Source organism: Bactrocera latifrons, unplaced genomic scaffold (assembly GCF_001853355.1).
Source record: "Bactrocera latifrons isolate USDA-ARS-PBARC rearing strain unplaced genomic scaffold, ASM185335v1 scaffold_515, whole genome shotgun sequence".
Lineage (NCBI taxonomy): Eukaryota > Metazoa > Arthropoda > Insecta > Diptera > Tephritidae > Bactrocera > Bactrocera latifrons.
In genome coordinates, this window is record NW_017537174.1 from 40,105 (window position 1) to 52,246 (window position 12,142).

At 37.8% G+C, this 12,142-nt stretch overlaps 1 protein-coding gene across 1 annotated transcript; it reads right to left on the bottom strand.

Moving 5' to 3' along the window:
* Positions 1 to 9,692: 9,692 nt before the first annotated feature.
* Positions 9,693 to 11,823, bottom strand: LOC108973986. The gene is made up of 3 exons (XM_018941559.1): positions 11,452 to 11,823; positions 10,509 to 10,714; positions 9,693 to 10,410 (listed from the first exon to the last, which is right to left on the bottom strand). The coding sequence occupies exons 1-3, from the start codon at positions 11,700 to 11,702 to the stop codon at positions 10,037 to 10,039; spliced, it is 831 nt and encodes a 276-aa protein (XP_018797104.1). The 5' UTR covers positions 11,703 to 11,823; the 3' UTR covers positions 9,693 to 10,036.
* Positions 11,824 to 12,142: the final 319 nt, after the last annotated feature.

Here is a 12,142-nt window from a genome sequence, read left to right on the forward strand (position 1 = left end):
GACATAATGAATACTTTCGATCAATCACCGTATTCACCAGATTTCGCTCCGCGTGTTTTACAGTATTTCTTGTTCCCCAAATTGAAATTGCCGGTCCGTATAATCCATTTTCAGTCGATTGACGAGATACAGCAATATTCCCTGAAAGAGCTGAAGGCCAACCCAAAAAGTGTTTTGAGGAAAAATTGTTGAAGATTATTTTCTATGAAACAAAATAGGTACTGATGAATAATTAAATATTATATGCTTCAAATGTAATATACGCACTGAAGCACAACTAAAGTTTTAGTGAATAAATCAATGAAATTTGTGATTAAATAAATTTGGAATTCTTAGGTTATTTCCTAAGCTCTTTAATAACCTTGTGTCGTTTAAAAAGTATAGCATATTTTATATAAATTTATTGTTAAAAGTGGAACAATTTTGTTATATATCTCAAGTCTCATTTATTCTTCTTCTTCTTCTTTACTGGCGTAGACACTGCTTAAGCGGTTATAGCAGAGTTAACAACAGCACGAGAGTCGCTTCTTCTTTCCGCAAGGTGGCACCAAATGGAGATTTCAAGCGAAGTCAGGTCTTTCTCCACCTGGTCCTTCCAACAGAGTGGAGATCTTTCTCTTCTCCTGCCTCCCCCATCGGGTACTGAGCTGAAGTGTTTCTTATACAGCTCAATGCGCAAAGGACTATAAATCTTCCATAACGGGATGTTCAACTTATTCCAGTATGAGAGCGCCTCAAAATAAGCATTTTTATAACATATTCCATTATGGCCAGATCGAACAAACTAAGAATTTTTGGGCATTTTAAATTAAAACTCCCAACATTTAGTACGAATATAAATTACTATATAGTGGTTATTTTTTATATGGAGAAACTATTTAAATCTTTTTAAAGTATATTAGAACAACAGAATTTTGACCTTTCAAATGTGTTTAATCATTTTCTATTGAAAATAATACTATGATGCTTCAAATTACAAAACGTTTCATTAAATACCTTTAAATTTCACAAATTTATTTCATTTTTATTGTTCTACATTTTTATACTCTCGCAACAAAGTTGCTAAAGAGAGTATTATAGTTTTGTTCACATAACGGTTGTTTGTAAGTTCTAAAACTAAAAGAGTCAGATATAGGGTTATATATACCAAAGTGATCAGGGTGACGAGTAGAGTTGAAATCTGGATGTCTGTCTGTCCGTCCGTCCGTCTGTCCGTGCAAGCTGTAACTTGAGTAAAAATTGAGATATCATGATGAAACTTGCTACACGTATTTCGTGACTTCATAAGATGGATAAGTTCGACATGGCCAAAATCGGCCCTCTGCCACGCCCACAAAATGGCGGAACCCGAAACCTATAAAATATCATAACTAAGCCGTAAATAAAGATATTAAAATGAAATTTGGCACAAAGGATCGCACTAGGGAGGAGCATATTTGGACGTAATTTTTTTGGTAAAGTGGGCGTGGCCCCGGCCCCTACTAACTTTTTTGTACATATCTCGAAAACTACTATAGCTGTGTCAACCAAACTGTATAGAGTCGTTTCTTTTAGGCATTTCCATATACAGTTCAAAAATGGAAGAAGTCGGGCAATAACCACGCCCACCTCCCATACAAAGGTTATGTTGAAAAYCACTAAAAGTGCGTTAACCGACTAACATAAAACGTCAGAAACACTAAATTTTACGGAAGAAATGTCAGATTGAAGCTGCATCCATGTTTGTTTTTTAAATTGAAAATGGGCGTGGCGTCGCCCACTTATGGACCAAAAACCATATCTCAGGAAGTACTAAACCGATTTCAATGAAACTCGGTGTATAATATTTCCGTGATGACATGTACCAAATATGGGTGAAATCGGTTCACAACCACGCCTGAAATCTCGATTATCACTTTATCATGCGAGAGTATAAAATGTTCGGTGACACCCGAACTTAGCCCTTCCTTACTTTTTTTAAGTGGTCTTGAACGATGCAAAAAATTCTCTACATATTTTTGGTAAGATTTCAATCTGGCCATCGCTCGTTCCCAATTGATAAACGTTAAAACATACTGAACTCGATTAGCTGTCAAAGTTCAGTTTGGCGTTTAGCAATTGCTCTCTCACTCCCAGTGAGAGAGGAGTTAAACATCTCATTATCTCTGCCAGTGCGATGTCTGTTTGTTTGATGACAGATGTTTTATCTTTGCAGGTGTCTTGCACTCGTTCACAACCAGACCCATTTGCTCGCTGCCTTATCCATTATGGAAGAAAAAGAACTAACGGCGCGGGTGTTAAGGCCAATGATATCAGTATCATAGGCGTACGCCAGTAGCTGTACACTCTTACAAAAGATTTTACTTGCTGGATTAAGCTCTGCAGCTCGAATTATTTTCTCCAGCAGTAGATTAAAGAAGTCGCACAATAGGGATAAGGGATACCAAATTCAGACATAGTGGCATAAATGCAGCTCTTTTTCGTGCTGTCAAAAACAGCTTTGAAATCGAGGAAGACTTGACGATTCTCTTTTCACGGGTCTTTTCGAAGATTTGACGCATGGTGCATATGTGGTCAGTTGTTGATTTTCCAGGTCTAGCGTCACAATGATAAGGTCCAATAAGTTTGTTGGCCTTATCCGCGATGTTGAGGAGGCTTATCCCACGGTAGTTGGCTCAGATCGTGGGGTCTCCTTTTTGTGGATTGGGCAGAGCACATTTAAATTCCAATCGTTGAGCATAATTTCGGCGGACCATATCCTAAAACAAAGCTGATGCTTGCTCCTTATCAGTTCTTCGCCGCCGTGTTTGAATAGCTCGACCGGCAATCCATCGGCCCCCGCCGCTTTGTTGTAATTGCTATGCGAACTTCTTCATGGTCGGGCAATGGAACGTCTGCTCTATCGTCATCGATTGGGGAACCGGGTTCGCCATCTCTAGGTGCCATTCAACAGCTTAAATAAGTGTTCCCTACATAATTTTAGTATGCTCTGGGCATCAGTCCCTAGATCACCTGTGGGGGTTGTACAAGAGTATTATCCGCTCTTGATACCTTCCGTAATGTCAAGAATGCCCAAACAATTTATTTTTCAAGCGCCTGCTAACGACTACTCCATTTGCTTGCTTGTTAACGAGTGCCCCTCACTCGATTAAACAGTCGGTGACAACTCGGCCTCTCCTAACATTTTGTCCTGCAAGGACAATTCGTCGTCTTCATCGTCGCCATCTAACTCAGGGCTCAATGTACACATATGGTCTTTTGTGATCCACACTTCAAGTGTTACAATAACGTTTTTGTGTATGCGTTGAATCTGGTAGATCTTCAATGATGTATCTATCGCAGTTTAGTACCTTCATAACGATATATATACCTTTGAATACTGGATCCAGCTTGTGTGACTCGCCTGTCGCATTATGATCGATGACACTAACTCCCCGGTTTCTTAACGGTTTTTCCATTTGTTTCCTCTCCACCATCATGTTGTTAGCTGCTTTGTCTCATTTAATGTCGATATCTACATTACCTCTATCGTCATCGTTTAATGCTTGTGTTATCCTGTTATAATTTACGTCTCTGAGATTAAAATAAAACACGAGTTCATTTGGCGACCTCATTACGTTGAGAACTTATACACCATTGAATGTTTAAAAGGTCATTGTCCGATGTTCTGGACGTCTCACTCGTACATTTTAAAGCATTGAAAACAGTCTTATTTACTCGTTCCACCTGTCCGTTGGCCTTCGGTGTTCGTACAGAAATTTTATTGTATTGAATACCCTTCTTACCGATGAACTCTTGAAATTGCTTAGAAGTGAGTGGTGTACCTCGACCAGACGAGGTCTTACGTGGTTGCTCAGAGATTGCCATCATGTCTTCAAGTGTTTTCAAGACTGGTCCCGTTTTGGTATTACGAACAGCTTTTAATATTACATACTTAGTAAAACTTGCTGCGTTGAAATGGTCCCACATGGTCAATAAAGATATGCCTAAATGGGATCAGCAAAATCTCGATTACGTGCATTTGGCTTTCAGTTTTTAGTCCGTCTCATTCTAGGAAACCAAAAATGTTTAAACTTGTCGTGGTCTCAACAGGCGCTCGACTAAGAATATCGGCATGTTTCATTTTCGAACCCGATCGATGTTTACATTCAAAGGCAAACTCCTGGAATCGTAGCCACCATCTGGCAATGCGTGGTCTAAGTGGTGTAGTAGCTTTATTCGTTGCCACCTCATTACAATTCGTTCGTACAATATATGGAGAACCCAATAGATATACACGTAGCCATTCAATCGTCTCGACAATGGCTAAAACTTCTAGGTCATGTGAATGGTAATTTGGTTCGAGTTCGAGTTGAAGCATAACGCCTGATAGCCCTTTAGAACTGGCATCAGTATGCACTCCATGACTAGAATAAAACTAGTACTGGTTGATTAGAAAGCGCTCGCTTCAATTTCTCGAACACCATTGCATGTTCGTCTGTCCATTTAAATATCTGCCCATGCTTTAATAAAGTTGTTAGTGACTTTGCCGTGCACCCGTAGTCTGGGATGAATTTTCTGAAAATTCCTGTCAAACCGAGGAATCGTTTCACTTCACTAGCTTTGGTCGCCTGTGGAAAAGCTTCAATAGATTTCGTTTTTCTTGACCTGGACGTATACCGTCTTGGCTAACAACATGCCCTAAAAACTTCACCCTTCTCGCCATGAACCTACATTTGCTTGGCTTTAATGTAAGCCCCGATTTCCGTACTGCATCCAAAAACTCGGCTAGTACCTCTACCCCTTCGCTAACCGTTTTGGTTGCAATAATTACTTCATCAACGTAACTTATAATCTTGTTTCTATTTTGTAAACCTCGTATAAGTTGAATTATCATTTCTTGGAAAACCATTGGAGTATTTCGTAATCCAAATGGCATTACATTGAATTCAAACAGTCCCTCCGGAGTTATAAATGCTGTCAACTTTTTATTATCCTCATGCAATCGAATATGGTACTATGCCGCCGTCATATCAAGAGTCGTGAAAAATGTATGACCTCCAAGTTTTGACAATTGCTCCTTCACAATTGGCATTGAAAACTGCTTTTTGATTACAACTGCGTTTAATGCTCGGAACTCCACACACATTCTGTCATCTCCATTCGACTTCTTTACAATTACAACGGGAGCTGCATAAGGTGATGAACTTTGACGTATGATATTATGTTTTAACAATTCGTTAATAATCGTTGTCACTACTGGTCTTTGTATAAAAGGCTCTTGATATTGTCTACCTACAACTGGCTTCTCGGTGTTCATCTGAATTTCCATACATGTAGTCTTACATCGTCCAAGCTTTGCTATATCTTTGGCGAAGCAATCGTCGAATTTTGCAATAACTTACATCATCTAGCTCGTCAACATTCAAGGTTTTTTCAATGTCGTAATTTTCCGCGGTTTTCGTCTGTACTTGTATGTTGCCCGATTGAAGAACTAAAGTACAATCCTTCTGACATAAAACATCCCGTCCAATAAACACATCGTATGGCATAAATTCATCAGGCAATACTTGCAACTTCGTATTTAATTTTCTATTTGTAATTCGACATCGATACCTGCTGTGCTATAAACTGTTGCACTCCCAAAACCTTCTAATTTCTTAATGCAAGTCTTCTTAAAAATATTGGCTTTCGACTCCGTTAAGAGTGACGTATCACTGCCCCGTATCAATAAAAGCTAAGTATTGCTGACCGTTTAATTCCACGTTTGACATTAGTGGTGGATATACATACATTCTCACTTTAAACTTTAGTAATTGTTGGATTGTCGGAACGACAGGACTTTGCTTCGTGACCCACCTTGCTACATTTACTGCACCTAGCTTTACGTTGCGGCTTGGTACATTTTGCTGCGATATGCCCAAATTCATTACAATTGTAACAATTAACCAAATTCATGCTCGTATTCGTATTTTGCCCAGAATAATCTTTCAAATTCGTATGACTCTCTACATTCTTTAGAGACGATGGTAAATTTTGACCGCAACAAATCATTGCACGTCGGTAAACTCATTGCCATAAGAGTTCGGGTTAAATTACTATCGTTTAACCCTCCAATAATGTACCCATTTATTGACGCTTCGTCAATCTTACCCATACGAAAGCAGACCAACGCAGGAACACCTTTTGTGCGTCAATTGACAACTGCTAACAAAACTTCTTTCTCACACCAACTATATGCCTGTTGTAGCTGCGTTACGTTTTCTATAAATTGCTCTGCAGTTAACGTTCCTTCCAATGATTTCGTGGACTGAACTTCGCTTCCATTCACGTTGTGTCGTAGCTACCAACGGTGATAACCCTATTGTCGTCGCTGTATTATTAATTTCATGTTGTGGAGTCGTACACGTTGCCGCCTGAACAGAGATTGTGTTATGAGATGAAATATCGTAGCTACTTACATTGGCCAAAACAGTTGCTAAACTTGGCGCTAACGTTGTATGGCTCACCTGAACTGCCACAAGATCAGTCACAGACTTGGCAAGCCCCGAAATCATATCACGCATCTCGCCATTTGCTTCTGCATAGCAGACATTTCACTTTTTTCTTCAACTTTTTCAGCGTCAACTTCTTCTTGATCAACCCTGAGCGCATTCAATTTGATCATTTTTCCCTTATTTTTAGCAGCTTTACTTTCTGTCACAAACGTTGAAAAGTGATGAAATTCGTTGCCTCCGTTATGAATTGCCGTCACTTCCGTGCTGTTTGAACTTTATTTGTCGACTCCTAAAAATTGAATAAATGCTGCTGACAGTTCTATCTACAGTTTTTTTTCCCTCAAAATTCTCAAATGTTGTTACAATTGAAAATAAAAAACCAGTTGCCTTTGGTTTTTTTCCCAAAGCTCACTTCGATTACTCGTGTTTTTCCCTTTTATACGATGGGACTTTTTCCGTTGCCATGGACAACATCTGCTGCCTGTCTTGTGATTTCTCTTAAAACGTATAGATCCAGCGTGATATGGTAGACATTGGTATCCCAGCGAGGTAAACTATGCGGCGTGATTGTTTCGTTTACTCCGATCGATGAAAATTAGCACGCCGATGTCGTAGGAAAAGTAACAGATCACCCCTTTCGATTACCATAGGGACGAAGAATTCTTCTATGCTAAGATCAATTGTAGAATAGAAAAAAATTCATATTAATTTGCTTTATTTATAAAAGTGCATGTACATTTGTATTACGTTATGAAAATTAGTATTTTTGTATAAAAAGGAATGACTTTCTTTTAATTTTACGCTTGAGTCTCTTTTGTTCTTTTCCAAGCAACGGCCTTTGTTGAATGAAAAGTTTAAACATAAAAATAAACAACATTTTTAATAAAAATAGCAGTTCACCTAAACACAACTAACTTTCTGCAAATTTTCTTTAAATGCTTGATGATTTGACGAAATAATGCAAATATTTAGATATAAATTTTATTTCATCAACTTATATTTGTTGTTTACATATTTTATTGTAACGTTTTTCATGTACGTACTTGATTGTAAATATGTACGCAATAGAATTTAGCCGCATAGCTTACTTTTATGCATTACCTGGTATCTAAGAATTCTGCATAGAATTTTCTTCGAATCATTCTTCAAATAAAAATGTAAGCGGTGAACCATTATCCCGCTGGGGAACGTTGGCACCAGAAATAAAGGGATGTTCAACTTATTCCAGTGTGAGAGCGCCTCAAAATAAGGGTTTTTTTTATAACATTTTCCATTATGGCCAGATCGAACAAAATAACAATTTTTGGGTATTTAAATTAAAACAATCAACATTTAGTACGAATAAAATTTACTATATAGTGGTTATTTATTATATGGAGAAACTATTTAAATTTGTTTAAAGTATATTAGAACAACTGACTTTTGACCTTTCAATGCCCAGTAAAAGGATTTAAGCTTGTTAGCTCTCAATCATTAAATGTTTTTAATCATTTTCCAATGAAAATAATACTATGATGTTTCAAATTACAAAACCTTTCATCAGATACCTTTAAACTTTACAAATTTATTTAATTTTCATTGTTTTACATTTTTTATAAGTGGTCAAAGCCTACTGAACTCGATCAGCTGTCAAAGTTCAGTAGGTTTTGACGTTTAGCAATTGCACTTTCACTTCCAGTGAGAGAGGAGTTAAAGCATTATCGTTTAGCTTTGAAATGTTTCCAGTACTCGTTGATTCTGATAATTTCTCACTGCCGTTAGAAAAAATTTCTTCCTCTCTTCTTCGTTTGTTCGATAGTTACGTCGGCGCTCTAATTGTTTGCAAACTTATTATCCACGAATTCGTACAATTCTAGGATTTTGAATTCCACTTCTGAAATGTCAAGAATGTCCAATCTATTTATTTTAAATTATTATTAAATGAATATAATGTTTTCTCAAAAGAAATGAAATTTTTTTTCAAGCGCCTGCTAACGACTAATGCATTTGCTTGCTTGTTAACGAATGCCCTCACTCGATTAAACTGTCGGTGACAATAAATCGCCGAATTTTTTCGTAGAATTTTTGAGCATTACCCCTGTCGGCCAGCTGATCAAGCTCTTTGTGCTCACACATTTATGTTTGATGTATTAAAAACTCTATTGACATATTAGGAGAGGATACTTGGTCTAAGACGTGAGCAGCCACTCATTATTCCCGTGCTGCTATATGGTGCAGAGGCATAGACGATGACAACATCGGATGAGTCGACCTTAAAAGAAAAAGATTGTGCGAAAGATTTATGGTCCTTTCTGCATTGATCGCGGCGAATACCGTATTCGATGGAGTGATCAGCGAAGTAAGAAACAGTGGCTGCGCTGCCTAGGTCATGTCATCTGTATAGGTCCGTATCCAGCTCTCAAGTAATTGCTCAAGAAAAAATACATTATTAAGTAAATTTGACAGCTGGTTACGCATTGTGAATGATCCACATTAGAAGAGCAAAAGAGAGTAAAAAAAAGATAAACTTTGTGCGTAATATGTATGTATGTATGTGTAAAGTAACATAAATATTTTCATTGCGATTTAAGGAATGTTGTTGATGATTAAGTTTTATACAGCATTTCAAATTCATAATAATGATTTTAACTAATTTACGAGGAATATATCGATTACTTCCAATTTCCTTCAAGAAACAATTGTTGATTTCATGTTTCTTCGCGAAACCAGGAAAGCCATATTCGCATTTTATTGAAAAATTTTGTTAAAAATTAGTGCTAGATGGGCACAGCTCCAAGTGATGCACCCGAAAGCGAATGGAGTGATGATCTTCTTCGATACTCTACTCTATAGAAGTAATAATGTCTTCAATGACGGCGTATCTGAGAATGTGCATGATCAACTAGAGTAAACGAGGTGCAAAACCGATCCATAGTTGCTCGAATTACTGTTATCAAATGGTAAGCCCAACTAAGTTTAAATCAATTAACAGCTACCAAAAAGACCAATTCCTCTTTGAAAACCAGATGTCTAAACAAACACCCTCTACTCTATCATACCCTTACTCTATCATAAATTTTACATAAACTAAGAATTTCGACCTTAGTTTATTAACAGATTTTAGCAAACACAAAATTACTTAGTTTATGCTTTATTTACACAAAAATTAATTCTCTGCTATAATTGAAGTTCATGGGAGTATAGGCCTCATATATGTAGGCATTGGTTAAGTGGGATTAGAATGAAACCATTTCTAAATATATAAGTTCAAACTTTATTCGCTAATCTTTGTACATTTTGAACAACTGAATACTAACAAATATTAAAAGATATAGTTTTGTTATTAGAAGAATACTTATTCAAAAGCGATGAATTGAGTTTTTAAACTATTTTCGTATTTCGTTTTTCTATTTGTACTTGTACACATTAGTAAACAGTTTTCAAGTCGTTTAAGTAAGATATTTAAATAAAATTTTTTTTTTTTTAATAAATTACTACGAACTACCAAGTATACATTAAAACAATTAGCATAATGGAAACTTTAATGAAGGCACATTTTTGGCATTTCCACTGTAATGGTGAACACCCGTTGAGCTCAATATTTAGAGCGGTAGCTCTTCAGCTTCTTCATCGTTGACTGCGGGCGCTTGTTCACTGTAAGCCAACTGTTGGGCATCCAAGCTGCGGGCATATGGATAAGATGAGGCAGCGCCCGAAGACCAACCAGCAGAGTTGCCACCTGACCAACCAGCCGCATTATAGCCACTACCAAGAGCACCACCGAACTTATTGCCCAGTCCACCGAAGAAGCGTGAACCACTGACAATCAGAGCCAACAACAAAGCGATTTTGGCAACAATCACAGCTTTGGTGGTAAGCAGAGCCAAAGCACCGAGCACAATGGGTATGACAGCAAAGAGTTTGGCACCAACAGCGATGGCAATCGGACCCAACATCTTCTTCAATTTACCACGGCCTAAAAAGAGAGTGACAAATATTGTTTTTTAAAAGTTTTAAGGCAACGTAATATTAAACGAATGGGCTCATTCGTAGATGTGAGGTTTTGAGGCTTACCTTCATCGAGTGCGCGTGCCATATCTTGTGTAGCTTCAGCAGGAATTTTCACTTCCAAACTGTGGGAGCCCAAGAAATCAGCAGCGTTTTGCATAGCAATGTCGACCAAGCGTCCGTTGCGTTCTTCAGCATTTTCCGGTAATTGCGCATATATTTCGTTTTCGCTCAAAGCTTTACTGCTGCGTGCCACAGCGGAAGCGGAATCTCTGCAAAAATACAAAATATTGAAGTCGAAAGTCAATGCGAAAAAAAGAGATTCTAAGAAAAAATTTTGAGGGGAATAAAAAAAATGTGTGATATTAGTTTCATTTGGATTGCCTCCAGCGAAATCGATTGAATAACTGTGTTGTTATTTTCAGTAAGCTTAAGCATCATTAATACCGAGACGTCGATTATACAAACGAGCTCAAATCAAGATTCTTTTAAGCCATAGACTCCATTATTTCAAGTAATTATATTACGAACTCTCCCTTACTGACTCGAAAGTAAAATTTTTCACATGCTTTGCCCTCGATACGAAGCTTTGCTTTCAGCACTTTATGAACTTTTATGATAAGATAAGGATCAATTGAGCTTTACTACTAAACTGAGGATATATCATGATAGCCAATTCTCATTACGTCTGGATTACATCAGTGAAGTCAAAGTAGAGCATATGCTATCAGTTCGTTCAGCATTTTTTCTTTTCTTTTTGTCTTAATTTTAAACTTTGAGAATGCGCACTAATTTGCTTTACAGCTTTTGAAATTGAGCACGCAGTTGGCTTGTTTAAATTTCACTCAATTGTTATCACATCCTTTCGAGGTTATGTAATCACATTTAATGGACTGTATTTTAACTTGCGTAATTCCAATGTACAAATACATAATATTTGTATTTCTTGAAGTTGGGTATTACAATAGTTCCAATCTTCTCTTTTTACGTTACACACATTCACACACACCTTTTGAACGAAATACCATTGACGAGTTCGATATTATTGCTTCTAGCTGCTCGGTTCAAAGCCGTAATACCCTTGACGGCAAAACAAGTGGTCATATCCTCAGCTTCGAAGCAGCTGCCAAGGTAGCGGGCGGCAAGCGCCAATGAGCTGCCATTTTCACCTTCGACGCGATTATCTTGTACACTTGGCGCGGCCCAAGCGCAGCTCACGAAGAGCAAGGAAGTGGTGGCTAAGATAGCGAACACTTTCATTTTCACGAATTTTTTTTATTTAGATAACACGCCGAAGAGAACGTTTCGAATTCGTTAACGCGTCACTTTTAGTTCAATAATTCGTTGCGGATGCGGGTACGTGCAATGCTCGAGAGCGTTAAGATGACTTTGATGTACTTGTCTCCAGAAAGACACCCTTTTATACTGGTTCCCAAAAAAGTACGGAAATTGTGAGTTTGCCGCTGTCGCTTTCAACGCTACAGCTCTGCGACGCTGCAATGCCGAAAAATTAAATAAAAGCAGCAGCAGCTGAAGCAGCACCGTGTAGCAACGTGCAAGAAAAATGTAGTGAATGAAGCGGACAAGACGCGCGATGCCGCGAACACAGTAACGCCGAAAAGTGTTGAACGCGCACACGCACTCTCATAAAGTGGCGCGAAAACAACACAAATCACACAAAAAAAGCTGAAAATAATGCG

Bases quoted from the DNA above. Each gene is read 5' to 3' on its own strand.
- LOC108973986 (XM_018941559.1), bottom strand. From the start codon at position 11,702: ATGAAAGTGTTCGCTATCTTAGCCACCACTTCCTTGCTCTTCGTGAGC. The intron at 10,715-11,451 runs GTGTGTGTGAAT...GTATTTTTGCAG, and splicing joins AATGGTATTTCGTTCAAAAG to AGATTCCGCTTCCGCTGTGG. The intron at 10,411-10,508 runs GTAAGCCTCAAA...CTCTCTTTTTAG, and splicing joins GGCACGCGCACTCGATGAAG to GCCGTGGTAAATTGAAGAAG.